At 46.4% G+C, this 19,055-nt stretch overlaps 1 protein-coding gene across 6 annotated transcripts in view; it reads left to right on the top strand.

Annotated features, from left to right (window-relative positions):
• LOC118290068 (kelch-like protein 29) overlaps positions 1 to 19,055 on the top strand; it is a 192,074-nt gene that overhangs the window by 167,638 nt on the left and 5,381 nt on the right. For all 6 annotated transcript variants that reach the window (XM_035617404.2, XM_035617406.2, XM_035617405.2 and 3 more), the window contains one exon: positions 13,296 to 13,489. In XM_035617404.2, coding sequence (XP_035473297.1) covers positions 13,296 to 13,489 — 194 coding nt within the window. The remainder of the gene's footprint in view (positions 1 to 13,295; positions 13,490 to 19,055) is intronic.

Here is a 19,055-nt window from a genome sequence, read left to right as displayed (position 1 = left end):
GCGCCTTGCCGCTCCGCAGCCCCGGGTGTTTGTGGACCCCTCGGCAAAAGAGGGAAGCAGAGAGACGAGGAGGGGGGCGGGAAGAGTTTAGCAGCGCGGAGCCGGCGGGAGAAGATGAGAGGAGTGTGTAGATGCAGCAGCCCCCCAGGTGGGCCGATGAGCGCTGCACAATCAGTCACACTGGAACCAATAGGGCTCATGCGAAGACCCCCTCACTCTTCTCTCTCCCCGAGCACCTCCAGCCTCTCCACAGCAATAATGAACCAATGAGCGGCAGTGCGTGTGTGTGTGTGTGTGTGTGTGTGTGTGTGTGTGTGTGTGTGTGTGTGTGTGTGTGTGTGTGTGTGTGTGTGTGTGTGTGTGTGTGTGTGTGTGTGTGTGTGTGTGTGTGTGTGTGTGTGTGGATCTGTTTCCACATACTAGGTCACACAGCGCCTGGGGCTAGTTTTGGAAGAGGGGAGAAGGGATGGTGGGAGTTGGGGGGGCACAGCCGGCCCCCGGTAGCCTTGCAGCGTGGCACTGTGGTCGGGGACAACGGGCTCCCAGAACCCCCCCCGCTGCGGCGGTTCCCCCCTGCCGAGCTAATCCCAGGATTAAGCAACTTCACAGTGCTGGCCCCTACTGCGCTGTCAAGGCACCGGTTCACTCTCCAACCCCACCCCAGCCACCACCCGTCCCTCCACCCACCAATCCCTCCCCCGTGTTCATACCCTCATACACCCTCATCACGACATGATGGCTCCCCTCTCCCTTCTCAAACGTCAGTGTTGATTTTTTACCTCATGTCTCTGTGTCTCCTCACTCTTTCTTGACTAAACGTTGTAGATTGTTTTTCGAGAGAATCCTGTTCAGATTCCGACTGATTGAAAGCTGCTGATTCGGTTTTATACATTTGAATAGATTTTTATTTCATATGAGCGGAACTTGTTTGACTTGTGTCATCCATCACAGTGACCACCAGGCTCGCATTCTTGTCAGCCCCATTACATGTTTGAGTTGATGCAGAGTTTTTTAATAAATCTTTTCTTTAACTCATAATTAGTCAATTAATCTTTATTTTTGCATTAATCAATTCATAATTCATCTCGTTCGTCAAGTCTTAAGAAAAACCGATTGCAGCTTCTCAAATGTGAGGCTGCTTTTCCTCTGTCCTCTTATCCGTGTAAAGTGAATATCTTTGGGATGTGGAACAAGAGCAATTTGAAGAAGCTTTTTTTCCCCCTCCCTATTTGTAGTGGAGCAGCTAAAAACACACACTCGTGCTGTCCCCTGATTAGTGGCCCGATTGAAACGACCACACTCCACCTGAGTAGCTCATATAAAAACCTTTTCAAAAACCCATTGTATGTCTTTATTTTCAAGACTTACTTTAAATGTTGAAAGGAGCCTTGAACACGACACAGGCTTTCATTACTGTGTGCTTCTGTGTCCTGTGTTGACAGAAAAAAAAAGAATCCTCCTCACGTCGTTTCTTTCTGTGTGTACATCCCCAGTAGTTTCTCCGCTCCATGCAGCTGCCACTGTATCTGTCTGAGATGCCGACGCTCCAGGGCTGAGAGTGAGAGTGGGCCCAAATCAAGCTGATCATCACGTCTCTCTCATTTCTCTCTCTCTCTCTCTCTCTCTCTCCGTGCCACCTCGCCTCCCGTTTTTTTCCCTCTTTTAACCACAATCTCCGCACCGTCTGTCTCTTTGCTCCCTCTGTCTCTTCACAGTGTTGATTATGTGGGCAGGAGATGATGGGTGTATTTGGGGCCTTGCGAGGCCGGTGATGTTGAATCTGTCTGACATGCTCGAGCAAAGACGGTCTCCTCTATATTGTCTTTCTAATGGCGTGCCGAGGTCTCTGAGACATGGAGGGAGATGGTGCAAAGACTGTGTGTGTATGTGTGTGTGGGGGGGAGGAGATAGTTATAGAGAAACATTGGCGAGCGGTGGAAGGTGTGCCTGAGGATGGTATTAGGGAAAGGCAGAGCGAGGCTGCAGGTAATGACTAGTACGAGCTGAATGTACTTCCGCCTGGTCGATAAACGATGGGCTGGTACTCCAGACAATTGCTAGCCTTTACCATCAGGCAAGTCATTTTTCTCTGGCCGTCTCTCTGCCGCTGTGTCGCTTCTCTCTCCCCCCTCTCTCTCAGTCAAAGGCAGGAACACGGACATAAAAAAAAAAGTGCGTTCCCTTTGAATCCGCCGAGCCGCGTCCTATCGCACGGACGTCCAGTCGGTCCGGTTGGAGCCGCGTGTTGGCCGGCTAATTATCAGTGGTTAGGATGTGACAGATGCCGCCGAGATGGCTGGCCGTCGTCCCCCTCAGGAGGGAGCAGCGACTGACCTTTCCAGAGCACGGGCCTGGCAAAACCATCGCAATATCTCGACAGCGCACCTCGCTGGCATCGGGGGAGGGATTGACACTGGAGGTGGGAGGGTTAGCTGTTAAATATAGATTTGTCCTGTGTGAAGGTGAAGGTGCTCACATCAACGGGAGATAAGTGCAGACCGAGCGCTGTTTGGTGCAGCTCTTGTGAGTGTGTACACCCGTAAGCATTAGTGTATATGAGCAAAATATACATGTATTGTTATGGACAGTACAGTAAGCATGGATAACGACCCCCCCTTTTTAAATGAATCAATTGCATGCAGCTGCATTTGAAAGATTGCTTTTTCTGCTGTTGAATACAGTTCTGATTACAATTTTCAGTGGCCAAAATAAAGGAATCATTAAGCAAAGATATTTATCTTTTTCTTTAGTTTTTTCCTAGTACACCTAAATTTGTTGTAAACATGCACACACACACACACACACACACACACACACACACACACACACACACACAGATGCTGTTTAATTGGACATAAGCTCAAGGTCCCTGTTCACATATCAGAAGTGATAATGTAGTCTGGTTCTTTCTTTTTGCAAAAGATGACAACAAGGTGACAATTTGTAGCTTCCTTAAAACACATGACACATAGTCCTCAAAAGCTCAAGCTTTCTCCCACCACCACCACTACCCGCCACCCCACACCCCCACAGTGCTGCTCTACATGGCTGCTGTCGACATAGGGGCTTACTTTGGTAATGAAGTGGGGTCTATAAGTCTTCCATCTCCCATAGAGTGTTGAAGAGTCTGGAACAGTAATTGGTATACGACCTACACCACCGGCAGCACTCATGTTCCCTGTCCTATGTGACATTCCCATCCAATTAAATCTGTCTACTCACACACACACACACACACACACACACACATACACGTACACATACACACACCAAACGAGTACACACTTAATATTATCATGGCAGCCCACTTACTCTCTCAGATAGTCTTTCAAGGTGCCTTTTTTAGGTTTGTACAGTTGTTGTACAGAATATCTGCAGTCTATCTAAATAAAAAAGTTGTGTGTGTGTGTGTGTGTGTGTGTGTGTGTGCATGGACAGATTGTGTGCTCCCACACTGAGGAAACAAACTTCTGCTCTGAATTAGTTCATTCACAGGGATTATGGGTAAATCTGTGTGGCCACTGGATGGATGGTTCTCTGTCTCACAAGGATTAACTGAAGGTGACACTGAGGTGACAGGTCTGTGTCCATCTGTGTTGTATGTGCTACAATTGTGTGTGTGTGTGTGTGTGTGTGTGTGTGTGTGTGTGTATTTATGCATGGTGTGTTATTAGCCTAAAAATTTGCTGTAATCCATCAGAGTTAATGAGTTTGCGCGTGTGTGTGTTGCGTGTGTGTTCTCCAACCGTGATGGCAGTGGAGTGTGTTGTGTTTGTGTCTGTCTTTTGGCTGACCTTGACTTCAGTTTGTCAGACGAACACACTCCGAGGCCGTCCATACGGAGAGCAAGACTCCATCGGATTCCCAGATGCCACCGTACACAATCTGTCAGATGTGTGTACTGTGAGCAAATAACAAGCAACACTGCTCTGCCCTTGAGGGGAACCAGAGAGAGATTTGGGAGATCATAAATGAGGAAGGATGTCAAAGGTTAAGTCATTGCTTCTCAACCTGGGGCCCCAGGATCCCTGAAGGGGGCCCAAGATAAATCTGGGGGGGTCACAGGATGATTAAAGTGATAATAAATATTAAAAAATCCTTTTTTTGCTGTGAACTCAAGCTGCGCCCCGAACGTCTCCTCATCTCCATTAGTTACAATAAAAAAGATACCTCCCACTGATTCTGAGGGTGAGCTTGATTATATCCCAGATGTCCTTCTGGTTAGCGACTCCATTAATACTGTTTTGTTTTTAGTTTTTCAAACCCCAACAGTGAGAGAGAGTATATTCAGACGTGTTGCTGTGAACTGTCGTTTTGAAGCTTTGTGCTTTGTGGTGAGTCTGACGATTTACAAAAACGTTAGTGAAATTTTTGAAACGATTGAGACCATAAAAAAATAAATCAAGTGAGAAGTAGAGTCATTTTCAGACTTCTACATTAAACGGATTTCTTTTTGCAACTAGTGTAGTCGCCCTCTGCTTGAGAATACAAGCTTCAGGCAAGACCGCATTGGCTACATTTTCCAGACCCGGTGACATTTACATACAGTCCATGATCTATACACAAAAATATATGGATGTGCAAATAGCTGCTTCACTCCAATCCAGTAACAAAGTGTTGATGGAACAAGGATTTTTTTCGTTATTTTTAGGCAGGAGCCTAGAAAAAGGAAGCGCAAGTCATTGATTGTTGTATTTAAATGATGAACGACCAATGTTACGTCTTCTTCACCGTACTGCACCACTCATGAAGTTGCAAACACGTCAGCAAAAGGATGCGCTTCATATAGGATGCAAATACCCACACATTTGCATTTGTGAGCAGCGCGAGCGCCCTTCCTGTGTAACGTAGGACTCAGTAGATTTCACCGTCAGACATTGATTAGCAACCTTGGGAGAGGGAGCACCGGTACAAACAGCTGTCACATGCAGAGAAAATCAACACGGGGAACAGAGGTGCATACAAACGAGTTCAAATGAGTTGTCACGAAGCTGCCGTCTTCGTTTTCATCTCTGACAATTTGAGTAAAAAGCGCAAATTAGAGTGTAGCAAAAGGTGAGTTCGCTCATTTTAGGACCTCTGTACTGTTGAGAAACATCAGTACAACAGTCATATTGCTAATTTAATTAAATGCTGAGAGCATACTTCTCTTGTTACGCTGTTACCAACTGCGCTGGAAATATCTTCATGCACTAAATACTGCCACCGAGGCTATAATTAGAAGTTTGCAGGAAGTCTCGTACTGTCGCATCCATTCAATTTGATTCCATTTTATTTGTATGGCGCCAAATCACAACATGAATTATCTCAAGGCACTTTGAGAGAAGTGCTAATTAAATGTTAGAAGAACCGATTTCTTTAAAACCCTGCATCACCTCAGACATGACAAGAATGCGGCCCCGGTGGTCACTGTTGTGGACGACACACGTCTCAAGAGTTTGCTCGTATCAAAAAAATCTATTCAAGGTTCTTATAATGACTATGACAATACTTGCACTTATAGATTTAATTGTATTAATAACAGCCTAATGCTGATGATGAGCAGGGTAATAATAATAATAATAATAGTTGAGAAGTGTTGAATTTGGATCCGGCAGAGATACCAGAGAGCGAGAGAAAGAGCTTGAATTGCAGGATTTTGCCATTAAAAAGATACAGAGCTAGTGATGAACCCCAATATCCTGAGCCCATTACGGCGCTCGCTCATTGTATTATATTTTGAACGATAAGTGCGGCTTCAGACATTGAGATGTTAACTCCAGTGCAACCGCAGCACAATGGGTTTTGAGTACAGCACTTTAGAATGTTAGCGGTGATCACAGTAAGGTTTTGGTTTCAGTGCTTCAGAACTAACAATCAAATGAGGACAACAGATTGGCAGAAAATCGTAGAAAAAAGCAAACGCATAACGAGACCGACCGCGGGCCTCAGCAGACCGACGTGCACAGGCTTCGCATCACGTCCTCATCACGGACTGAGAGCAACGGTGTCATGTTGTATGTGTGCAAACGATGCAAGTGCGGGTGTGTGCACGAGACGAGTCGCGTTGCTGCCCGACAGACAGCAGGGTGATAGTGGAGGTGTGGTTACAGGCCTCACAGTTTCCGTGATGTGCTCTGACACACAGATGGCAGCTGACACAACACAGATAGACTCTGAGCTCTCTCACCCACTCTCACTCGGCCTCCTTCTCCTCCCCTCCTCAAAAAGTTCGCCTGTGTGTGCCCCTTCGTTTTCAGCTGCCTCAACGCACAAAAAATACCATCGTCGCTCAATTTTTCTATAGAGCGACGATGGTCTATTTTATTTTTTACCCCCTCTCTTCATTCAAATGTTCCCCCTCCTTTACATCTTCCCCTCTTGTGGGTAAAGCATTTTGGATAAGAGACTAGCAAATATGCAAAGAAGAGGGTGAAGTCGCAGTTGAAAGAATTCAAATGCGCAGTCACTATGAAGCTGAGCTCCCCTTGTCGGAACAGCCCACATGCAAAGTACAAAGTGCAGGGCGCAATTTGGTTGCAAATGAAAGTGCAGCAGACAATTCAACGTCTTTTTTTTTTACGGATAGCGTAGTTTATGTACTGCTGTTGAGATTTCCCCCCCCCCCATGTATCTGCTAATGAACATTCTTGGTAAACAAGAAAAAATGTTAATTTAAGCAAACGACGCCTGCACTTGTGTGCAAATTGTTTGGAGTGCCCCCCCAGGCCATAGCTGATTCACAGAGTGGCCTTATTTTCCTCAGGCCAATCACAAGCTCTCAGTTCCTTACTTCTGACAGGAAACAGAAGGCTAATGAGGGATTGATTCACTCACGTACACTCGCTTGCTTCTTCCGCCCGTTCCAGTGGCAGAATGGGAAAAAATGACCGAAACTACCATCAGACACGCAGCCGCATGCAAATGTCTCCATATATTGATGGACGTCGGAATCCAAATGAGCGAGGGTCCAAACTTGGGGGGGGGGGGGTTACTGTTAAACAAAAGGAGACGGTCAGGGTCTTTATGCACAGATATCTTCACATGTTCAGTTTCTCAATCCTCATACGATTCACACTTGAAATTGGGTATTTTCCAACTAGACATTAAGTACAGCTGAGGGCGATTGGAATGCCATTAGTTTTGCAAGTATTTGTTCATGAATTATTCGATGAATTAAAAAATTCGATCTGCCAGAGGCCTTCGATGAAATGCTGACGGATCAGCGGGAGGAGAATCCAACCAACCGCCGAAGAGACATTTCACATTTGGAAAACCGAGAAATGTCAACCCCTCCAAAGCTGTGATACATGAAACCCAGTGCGACTCCATGACTTGGTTGCAAACAGAAGGCGTTTCTAATGAAAACAAGAAAAAGATTTCAGCAGCGCGACTTCACCCACAGTTCAACGTTTACATGTTTGAAGTGCTCGTGTATCTGAGGTTGGTGCGTGCGGGCAGCAGAAAGAGAACGCGAGGCAGACGGGGAGATAGTTTTCGTGCCAGCGAGGATACTGTAGCTTGCTCGGGTGTTGCAGGTATAAATGTGACTTTTGTAACTTAAGGGCGTAAGTTGCCGCTCCGTAGAATGCGGGGCATCAGCTCATCTCTGCAGGGGATGAATGCCTTGCTTGTTTTTTGGGGTTTTTTTCAACTTGAATTGCATCCGTATTACACACGCCCATCTCAACAATGTTGTTGTTGTTGTTGTGGTGTAAGTGTAGTTTACAACCTTAAATTAATGTATGAAGTATTTTTAATATCTCTTCCTGTCTGTACAGGAACTTCCACTGCGAGGTGTGTGTGTGTGTGTGTGTGTGTGTGTGTGTGTGTGTGTGTGTGTGTGTGTGTGTGTGTGTGTGTGTGTGTGTGTGTGTGTGTGTGTGTGTGTGTGTGTGTGTGTGTGTGTGTGTGTGTGTGTGTGTGTGTGTGTGTGTGAGAGTGTGAGCGAGCGAGTGAATCAGTGAATCTCAAGTCCTTTAATAGCAGCCAGTGTTTGCATGTCGTTGCAGTGTGGCTGTGACTGCAGCGTGGTGCCCTCCCTTCGCCTCTTAATGGATCTTTTTGAGTGTTTCTATCTGGGCTTTTTCTTTACTTTTTCGTTCCTCCTTCTAACTCTCCACTCTCGTCACTCGCTCCACATATGCTGTATGTTTGTATCTCAGGGGAAATGGACTCGTGTCAGTATCTCAAACACTGACAGCCCATCTATCGTAGTTTATCGCGCGCGTGTGCGTAGAGAGGTATGAGACGTATGAAAAAAGTACGCTTCTTCATCCACAATCCCTCGCAGGTGTTATCTTATTAGTGAATTGAAGTTGCCTCGAACGCCTCCTAGATGATAAGGTTGCATCATTATATAGTATAACAATATTATATTTAAAATTGGTGAAAAAGAGAGCGAGAAACAAACAGTTAGTCTATGTATTATATAGTACATGGTGAAATAGTCTGCATAAAGACGAAGGTCAGCAACTTTCTTCCAGTCATGCAGTGTGTTGCAACAATTTGCAGTAATGGATTTGAACTATCTTGACTCCAAGTATCACACTTACTCATTCACGGTTTGGATATTTACTCCTCTCCGCTCCGGTGTCTCGATGCCGCTGCTTCATAAACAGACAAACGGGACGCCCGTCAAGCTTTTAGACAAATAATAATGCCACCGAGCAAATCCAACGGACGGCCGACTCTTTACTGCAGCCGTTAACTTTTATGGCCTGTGACCCAGATGTATGTTTTCTAGTTAACGTTATGAAGTGAGGGCCAGGGTAATGTCTGCCCATGCACCGCATCTCCTCCGCTCGCTGTGATGACATCATCGCCGAGTGACATATTCTTGGCTGGACAGCAATGGATTTTTAGAAAACAGAAGAGCTTGTTTTTGGTTTTCTGTTGCGGCTTTTTTCGTTCTGCCTTGTCTTTGTCCTTTCCTTTTTTGGGAGATGGAGAATAAAAACTATTCTTAGAAAGTCGAATCAAAAATGATTTCTGAAAGCTACTTGAATAAAGATAAAGAGCTGACTGATCTCTCGGAAGGCCATTCCAAATTCAGAGGGCCCTGGCGTCAAAGACACACTTGTGGTACGTTGGGAGACATGTTTCTTCATGGCGCTGATCATGTGCACACACACACGTCCTGCTGCCACAAAGACTCACTGGAGCATGTTTATCAATCTGCCGCCGACAGTAGTTTCCCGACAAATGCGCTATTTACTCCTGTTAGTTATGTTTGCCAAAAAAATCCAGGGCCCAACAATTTTGGAAGATTACAAGACCTTTTGCAAAAATGACATTATATATTCATTATTTTTCTTTTTCTTTATAAGATAAACATCATTAGTTTGAAGAAAAGGGGCTTGTGGCTGATTGCACCAGCAGGGTAGGGAAGTTTTAAAGTGTTGAGAGATATCTATTTTTTAAACTTTGTTGTGTTTTGCAATTTGGAATAACAACGGCAGCCTCGTCATTTTCAAGGCGATCCAAAAAAATATGCTATTATGCTCTATTCTAAAGCATGGAAAAGACATAGAGCGAAGACAAAATAAATACAGAAAAGTAGATTATACGCACTGGATCATTTGATCCTATAACGGCTCTTGCTGAGCGGGTCGTCCACTAATCTTAAGGTCGGTGGTTCGATACCTGGATGCCACATGCTGAAGCGTCCTTGGGCAAGACTCTGAACCCCCCAAACTCCCCCTGGGGGCTGCGACAGCAGTGTGCGAATGAGATGAATGACTGAGACAGATATTGAGGCGCTGTGTGTGTGTGTGTGTGTGTGTGTGTGTGTGTGTGTGTGTGTGTGTGTGTGTGTGTGTGTGTGTGTGTGTGTGTGTGTGTGTGTGTGTGTGTGTGTGTGTGTGTGTGTGTGTGTGTGTGTGTGTGTGACTTGTACTATCAAGCGTTTTGAGTGGTCAATAAGACTAGAAAAGCTCAATATAAATACAGTCCATTTACTGTATTCTAAATCAGCAACTAATCGAATATGTGGTCTAGATTGTGCGATATCTAACATCTGGTATCGTATACTTTCTCCAAAACTTAGGTTGAAATGGTATATTAAGGTGCGATCAGTTTTTTTCACGTGCTCTACAGAGCAGGTGGGGAGAAGACGGTTCCATCTGCTGTCATCATAAAGGAACATGACAGCTGTGACTGCACATTTCCAAGGCAAATGTCTAATTTCATCTGTTGTTCTCAGACATTATGGTTCTTATTCTGCTGGGTCAGCGAAGAACGGAGGCACACTGCCGGCTTTTTTTACCAACACGATCACGTTTATACCTGGCTGACGTGGAATCCTAGTTGTGTTTCCATGACGGGCCAGTCACCAGTCGGCTGCGTGCATTAGCATGTTTGTCACATTACACCTCCAGAGGCAAATCTGGATGAACGTCCGGCCTCTTTTCTTTCATTCTTAAATCTCTCCGTCAACCCTTCCGATCTGTCTCTCTCTCTCTCTCTCCGCCCCGTCGCCTCACTGAAGAACACAATCCTTACATTGTTTGCTCTGTTGTAATCCTGCTGCAGCATTTCAGAGATGATTGTCCCCGCGTGATAAAACAAGCCCCGTCAGGAGCCGCAGCCGATTACATGGCTTCATGCAGAGATCAGTGCTTGTGTATAAACACTGGAGAAGAAGAAGAAACAATCGATGCAGCGCAACATGTTGATGGATAAACTCCTACACTGTCTTTGTGACAATGAAAGAAGAAAAAGAAGCTCTGTCTGCCTTTTTCTGTGACGGAAAGCTCCGGAGGAGAGAAGGGAGAGACCTCGTCTTTGTTTTCGTAATGAATGCAGTGTTTCTTTTTCTTTCCCTTTCTCTCCGTCTCTTTCTCTCTGTCTCTCCTCCCTCCATCTCATCTGCCTCGGAGATATAATTGAACAATGCACTCCCACTTATAGTGTCAGTTCTATTGTCACGGTTCATGTTAAATGCTTGATGGTGAATCAGTCATGTGATGAAATCAATCAGATGCTGTCTCAGACACCGACATTCTTCTGACCCGCACTTGTTCCCTTTCAGCGGGACTCCTGACCCGTTGGGCGGCACGATCGCCGTGCCGTGTTTACATTCATGGCCCTTAAAACCCGGCTTCTTGATCCGCCTCTCACTGAGAGAGACGATCTGACAAAGTTAGAGCGACCCTGGTTATTCAGCGTGACATAGCTCGCTGCTTTTTCTCAAACCAAACAAAGTCCTCAAAGAAGATGGGCTTAGTGTTTGAGTGTTAAATATTTGAGGCAATTTTAAAGCCTCGAGCACTCGTGGGCGACAGGAGCAACTCAACAAGGACGATGCCTTGTGGAGTTGTGTGTTAGCAGACTCTGCAATACCAAGTCCAACAGCTAGTTGCTCTTTGGTGATGGATAATGTACACCAATATGACGAGCGACAGCCCTTCTACTTACAGTAAAGCTGATGAGAGAAGTGCCAAAACCGCGAGGTTGTGGTTTGAATCCAACCAACGAGCTGAAAGCTCAGAGGAACCACAATGTTGGGACCCAAAAGCATTTACTTTGTTGTGTTTTAAGTCAGAAAGAAACCAAATCTGAGGATCTAAGTACTGTAAGAAGGGTCTTAAACAGTAAAGATGTATTTTTTTGGTGCAGGATTGAGTCTGAAGTTATTCTTTTTACCTTCTAATCTTTTCTTATCATGCTGGCAGCTGTTTGTTGTCGACCTTTTGGCCTTTTGTCGAGCCCCTAATCAGTTTCACTAAGCCCAGTGTCTGACGCTTAAATTTCTGAACCTCCTCCGATGTGGTCCGAGGGGTAATTACATCTGCCAGAGACTGAGACAAGTGTTAGTCCTTCTGTCTGAGCAGGTTACTCAACCGGATGCTGGTGTGTGTGTGTGTGTGTGTGTGTGTGTGTGTGTGTGTGTGTGTGTTTAACAGTGCTATTTGGAACACAGAGTGTTTCCACCTTTCCCAGAGTGTCTTGTTTGTCACTCTGTCAGTCAATTTAAACCCAGCCCCTCTGCTGCTGTTGCCAAGGACATGATCAGACCCCCAAAGAGAATATTCCCAAAGGCTAATCCACTCGTCTCCACTCGCACTTTATCTAGCGGCCCTCTCACAGGGAGCTGGATGCATCCAGGGGTCATTTAAATGCAGCCGAACTTGACACGGGAGCTGCGGTAAAGCATCTATATCCTGGGAAAAAATATCTGTACACACCTGTGTGTCTTGGACAGGTACGTCTCAGGAAAAAGTTAATATAAAAGTAAAAGAAGCAGACACCTGTGCGCTCGCACAAATTTTGGCGAAACGCCTAATGAAGTTCATTGAACCTTTTCTAAGGCATTTTTTTAAAAATGCCTTAAAACAATGTATTCAATTGACTGTGCGGGCGTCTACTTTTTTTAAAAAAGCTTTTGTGTTTGAAGTGTAAGGTTTCTTATCCCTGGAGGCACGCTGGATGTGTTTTTTCTTTTATAGCAAAGAGACAACCTTGATTAAGGAGTTCTTGCTGTAGTCTGAATGGACGCGTGTGTGTTTTAATCACTAATCCTGGATCTGTTTGCGTCTCTTTAATGAAGCCTACTCCAGCTCAAGGCTGTCGGCGTGGCTGCTTTGATCAGTGGCCCATGGACACGCTGCTAACACACAGAGCTAATGGAGCCACGGGGCAAACCCCCCCCCACACACACACACACACACACACACACACATGTCAAAACATAGACATGCAGCACACACGCTAAAACGCAAATGCAAAACATAAGAAATATACATATAAACAACCTCTGACAAGGGCACCGTCCTGTGAGCCAGCGTCTTGTTGCCATGCAGCCCATTGTGTCAGGCCCTCTCAGCGGGGGGCGCGTGTGTTTGCGCCGGTTTGGGTCGGCTGAGTCTTGAGGCTCGGCGTTGAAGTCCGTGCCAAAGAGAGGGCTCAGTGAGGAGGGTCCAGAGCTCAGCACTGACACACAGCCCGGCTCTAGAGACTAATGGCTTGTAGCTCCCAACATATGTTGCCTCGTGTAATTGCTTTAATTGCTGTCATTGTGCGTAATGGTTGGTCTTTTTCATCTTCCCTGGTGGTGGAGGCATTCTGCTAATTACATCTGTCAGCCCCGCAGCTAAAACCAGCATTTCACTGTGAATTCAGACCAGAGGGAACTTGAAAAGTCGGAGTGTTCCTGCATACTGTTTGTTTGCATGTGGGTCTAATTGACAGGGCTGCATCGCATTAGAGTAGTTTAGAGATTCTCTAATGTGGATCAGTTTGACGGAAGCGGGGTCACGACTGCACTTGTCAGACACTCAAATGATCTTTTTTCCCCCCCCTTCTTTTCTTTGAAGGTACGACACCATCACCAACCAATGGGAGACGGTGTCTCCTCTGCCAAAGCCGGTCCACTCCGCAGCGGCCACAGTGTGTGGGGGGAAGGTGTTCGTGTTCGGAGGCGTGAACGAGGCCGGGCGCTCGGCCGGCGTCCTCCAGTCCTACGTGCCGCAGAGCAACACCTGGAGCTTCATTGAATCCCCCATGATAGGTAAGACGGGCGATCACGAGCTCGAGCTTCGACACAGAGTGGGGAGACGTCGTGTCGTCGGGGGATGCTGTTGCCATCACTTTTTGTATTCTGACAAAGCTGTTGTTTTCGTATTTTGCACCAGTGTGTATGAGGATTGTGGTTTGATAATGGCAATTGTGTGTGGTCTCTTTTCCTCTTTTCCATTCCTTCCCGTTTTCCACTTGAGAAAGAACAACCCACCCAATGGATACATTGCTCTGCTCTAACCCGGCGGTAAAGTTTTATAGAGCATAAAGGATAACCTACAAAAGTGATTTATTTAAGTCAAAATGTTGACCCACACTCGGTGTATGACCTTCCCATTCCTCTCGTTGTTTTCTCCTTATCATTATCATCATCCTCATCAGCGTTACCCCCCGTCCTCCCGTGTCACTCCTCCTCACTCTAACGTGAAGACCCGAGCTGACAGGAGGTGGGTCTGATCATCAGCTTTTCACATTTTTCTGGCCAAACTGTGCTGTAGTTATTCATCGCACGAACCGGCAGCCACATTCCAGCCGGAGCCGCCATGGGCCCGTGAAGGACGCGGGACAAGAAGAAACCCTTTTACCAAGCCGCCATAACTCAAGGTAGCAGGAAAAACAGATGTGCTCACAGTGCAGGGATCCAAAAAGTATGTCCTTGAAAGATACAGCACAATGATGATGGCTACTGGTTTAAAAAATATATATATATATATCCTGCTACTTTTGGCTAGAAAAATATTATTACACTCACAAAATGAATTGTGTTCAAACAGTAGTTCAACCTTTTGGGAAACATATGTGTTAAGCATATGTTAGCCTGGCATAAGAACTGGAAACAAGGAGAATTAATGATCCAGAGGTAACAAAGATCGACCATTGGCCATCTTTAAGCTCATTTAATAATAAAGTGTAAAAACAATAACTTACTCTTTTATGAGGGAATATTTTTGTGTGGTATCGATCCTCTCATCCCACTGTCTTAAAGAAATTCCCATAATGTGGAACTATCCCTTTGATTCTGAAAGAGAAGTGAATCTTTTGAAGCAAAAGAAAATCTGTTTGCATTTATTTCGATTAATTTCCACCCACAAATATAGATTCTATATTTGATGCAGGATTACCCCATTTAAGATGTTGGCACATGGTAGATCGTCAAGGAAGAGAGCGACCCGAATGGCGCTCATAGAACAGAGAATCATTAGTGGGTCAGAAATGTATTTACATTCAAATGTTTCCTGACAAGAAGTTGTGCTCGTGACACTAATGCTCCAGCACAGTGGCACTTCCGTCAGCACTTTGGCCCAGAAACACGCTCTGTTATTAGTTGCTTTACGGAGAGAGAGACGAGCGAGAATGATGATTATGTAACGCGGGTGTTTGGGGTTAGAGCTGAATGGTATTAAAAGGGCTGGCAGAGCAGCTGGCAGATGAGGAATGAGAGAAAAGTCTGGCGAGAAACACACACACACACACACACACACACACACACACACACACACAGCCTCTGCTTACCTCATATCAACCACACATCCCCCTGGGGCACAGGTACGCATCACATGAATTATGTAACGAGCCAGGAGGTTTCTCCACGTGTGTGCACGCATGGCGTTTGTCTTTATATATATATATATATGTGTGTGTGTGTGTGTGTGTGTATGTGTGTGAGCGCATGACAGATGCAGACAGACGCAATGTCATCTGTCATCTGTCATGGTGTAGATGAGCCTGCGTCTGACAGCCAACGAGCCAGGAGATAATGGACGGGTTTAGTGCTTCCTGTGAAATTGGGCCGGCGATGATTTTAGTGAGCGGGTGGGGAGCACTTCTCGATCAACCTTCTGCCTCCCTCCATCACTCGCCCTCTCTAATCTTCCTGTTCATCTCTCTCTCTCTCTCTCACACCTCCTTCTTTCCCAGTGTCACTCCCCCACACACACACACACACACACACACACACACCTCGCCCCGCTGTCTCGCAGTACTGTCTTATCGACCGACACAAATACACCTGTGTGTGTGTGTGTGTGTGTGTGTGTGTGTGTGTGTGTGTGTGTGTGTGTGTGTGTGTGTGTGTGTGTGTGTGTGTGTGTGTGTGTGTGTGTGTGTGTGTGTGTGTGTGTGTGTGTGTGTGTGTGTGTGTGTGTGTGTGTGTGTGTGTGTGTGTGTGTGCGAGCGATCTCCCACTGCTTGGACCGTCTCCCGCATGGACTGCAAATGGGTTCCATAAACACATATCAGGAAATGAGGACTGACTTCCAATCCCTCGCGGAGTGAAAAACATTATATTACTTGTGCCACAAATAGTCAAAGCGCCTATTGAGATTCACAGTGCCTCTGCGGCTTTTGTTCGTCTATACCTCCCTTTGTCTTCAGTCCGTCTGCTGAGCAGTATATGTACCGAGACGTGGCAGCGCAATCGAGCACCCACACGTGCTGTAAACTATTTATGAAGCCTCATTGCTTTTCTGCGAAGGTCAGCTCACTCAAATTACCAAAATGCAAAGGTTCCGACATATTTTCGTGTCTGAGATTTCTGCCAACACCCCCAATAAGAAGGAGGTGAAAGGAGTTTTGTTTGTGGCGCTCACACACACACGTCACCAAACGCTGACATGTGCGGGGAAAAAACAACAACATTCTGCCTTAAACATCTCTGTAAAAATGTCCCTGCTACTCTGAATAATCCCCCCCCCCCCAAAAAAAAAGGTTTTGTTGGATTTGCAAAGTATTAAAATCCTTGCTCATGTATCTGTATTGGATCAAAATTGCATTAAACTGCAACAGAAAAGACTCTAATCTCTGTTTTACATATATATGTAATTTTTTTTTTCTGGCTACATTAGAATCACAGCTTGAGGAGCGGATGTGTTGGACTGTCGGCCCACACCGCTCTCATCCAAACACATCTCATAACACGCTGAACTAAAATGGCGAGCGTCTTTTTCTTAACTTGAGTGAACTGGATCCTTTTAAAAGTCACTTACAGTCACACATCTTTTCACACATCCACATGAGACACACACACGCTCCAGCAGGCTCCCCCCCAGTGTTCACCCAGCATGCGGGTGACAGGCGCGTCTCCATTGACTCGTCGGCTCCCGGTACAGGAGAGCGGGAAACGCCGTGTCCAGATTGCTCTGTTGGGAAATTGACTGCGGGGCAATTACTCGCGCGCGCGGCGTCGCAGCCAAATGTGCAGGGGCTGATTTGAGAGGTGGAGGAAGAGGAGGAGAAAGTGATGGAGCAAGGGGGAGGTGTACAAGATGTTTCCATAGTTACCCTAATTGGACATGCCCCCCCCTCCTCCACCTGTCCTCCATCACACTGAATAAAATACACCATCGTCTTTCTGCTTGCTTCGTTTTCTGGCCTTCTCATTTCAAAGGCTGCTCTTATAAGCCTCATGCCACATGAAAGGACATTGTGTGTGTGTGTGTGGGGGGGGGGGGCAATTACCTTGTTGTTACCTTGTCTTATCTCAGCTTCTTGCAGCAAGAACTGAAGCTTCTTTGTCCGTGTGCGTCTCCTGCCTCGTGCTCTCTGGTGGGACGCGGGACGCTGGAGAGGACACGCTGATCCCAGTCCTCTCGAATGCCTTGGTCCTCCTCCATCCATGGATGGCTGGCACGTTTTCCGCGTCGATGTAGCGCCGCGGCGATGACGACTGCTGTTCGGGAGTCTCTATCGGAGAACGCGGTCTTATCTAGATCTCTACAGTATTGGTTTGATTGAGCTACTTGTGGTGTGTGTGTGTGTGTGTGTGTGTGTGTGTGTGTGTGTGTGTGTGTGTGTGTGTGTGTGTGTGTGTGTGTGTGTGTTATTGCCGTGCTAGTGTTCCAGTTTCACAGAATCAGATATCTTCTGTGCTGATGCTGGAGTCAGATAGAAAAAGGATGTGAGCGGAACAACAAGGTGTTTGTTTAGACAGAAGCCACACATTTCATCACAACAGGCGTGTTTTTATGTGTGTGTGAGAGCGTTTCTTTTACCCGTTTGCTGGTCCTCGACCTCAGCCTGAGGGGCCGCGGACTCGGTGACTAAGCTGTTTTATCGGGGTGTGAGAGGCTGCGTTAACTCCTGTTGCCCTGCAGTCACAAGTGTTTTTCTGTCATTGGTCGCTGTGTTAAAACCACGTTGTTGTTTTTTTCCTTTCCCTCGATTTCATTTTCATGCTGTGTGGTCAGCTATGGGTTCCCGTTTGAGTCTTCTACCCTCAGAGCAGTGAAAACACACAGGGTGTAATGCTTCAAGTCTTCAGAAATAATAGCAAGGTTTGGCTTAGAATTCACAAGTTTGCAGCTGACAGAGACAATATGTGCCCATTCTCTTCACCGTGTGTTGGTTCAGCAGAAACGGCCCGTTTTCTGCATTGGCGGCCAGGGGATAAGAGCAAAGGCAAAGTGGTGGAGAGATCTGGAAACCCTGACAGCAGTCCTTTGAGGCCTGCCAGTTGAGAATGAGATTTACCTGCCTGGTTCTCCTCCAAGCACTCAAACACGCTGCTTACTGTTGGTCCACGAGAGAGAGGGAGATAGCACAGTTTCTTTTAGGTGAAAAAAGAGAGCGAGTTATTTTTCCTTTGAGAGCATCGTGTTATTATTATGCCTCAGGTGCTGAGCAGAGAGAAATGTGTGTTCTGTGTTTATGGGACCTAACACAAAACATCATGTACACACGCTTATACTGACTCACTCTCTCACACACTCGCTCGCTCGCTTGCGCGCGCACACGCACACACACACACACACGCACACACACAGAGGCTGTCAGCCGCATATCAATGAGATAAAGAAGGTAAGAAATAAATAAACACGTCAGGCAGATGGTTGAAGAAGCTGAAGATGCGTGCGTTGGCTTTCACTGTGTAAATGATCAGTGCGACAAAAGAACCAATGAAACAACTACACAGTCATAAAAAGTCGGTTGGTTGGTCCACCGCTAGTTATCCCCTGAAACATCCCAACAGCCGCTTGATCAATTGCCATTTTGTACAGACATTCGCGTTCCCCAGAGGATGAATCGTAAACGACTCTAAAGATTGCCACAAAATGCGATGCCGACTTTCATGTCCCTTCTCGGGATGAGTTATAACCTCTTTACGAGCCTTTAAAGCAATAACTCAAAGTCATGAAGTAGTGAGTTTTGTGCTCATTAGCAAATTGTAGCATGTTAACGAAAATAAATGTTTAACGTCAGTGTGCTGCCATTGGCATCGCGGCCACTGCTGCGTCCCGGAGCGACTACTGAACCTCAGGAGTGATCCTCTTCATGAGGAGCAGCACTCGTCTCCAGAGGTGACCTGTTGATTAAACATGTCGGACCCCTCTCAGCGGCTGGGCCAGAGGAGGAGGTGGTTCACTGAGCGAGGGGAGCACGGGGGCATCCCTCACCATGATGAGGGCATCAGGCTTCACCCCTCCCGCTGCCCAGTCTGCGATGAGGGATGTCCGTCCGCCGGGGCGGAAAACGCCAAGGACGGCGGCACGCGGCCAAGTGTGGCCGCATTATTCATGCTGCTTGTAAGTTGGCCGGCCCGCAGTCGGCTCGAGAGGAATTGC

This window comes from Scophthalmus maximus, chromosome 18 (assembly GCF_022379125.1).
Source record: "Scophthalmus maximus strain ysfricsl-2021 chromosome 18, ASM2237912v1, whole genome shotgun sequence".
NCBI classification, from domain to species: Eukaryota; Metazoa; Chordata; class Actinopteri; order Pleuronectiformes; family Scophthalmidae; genus Scophthalmus; species Scophthalmus maximus.
This window is presented reverse-complemented; position numbering and strand designations above follow the sequence as displayed.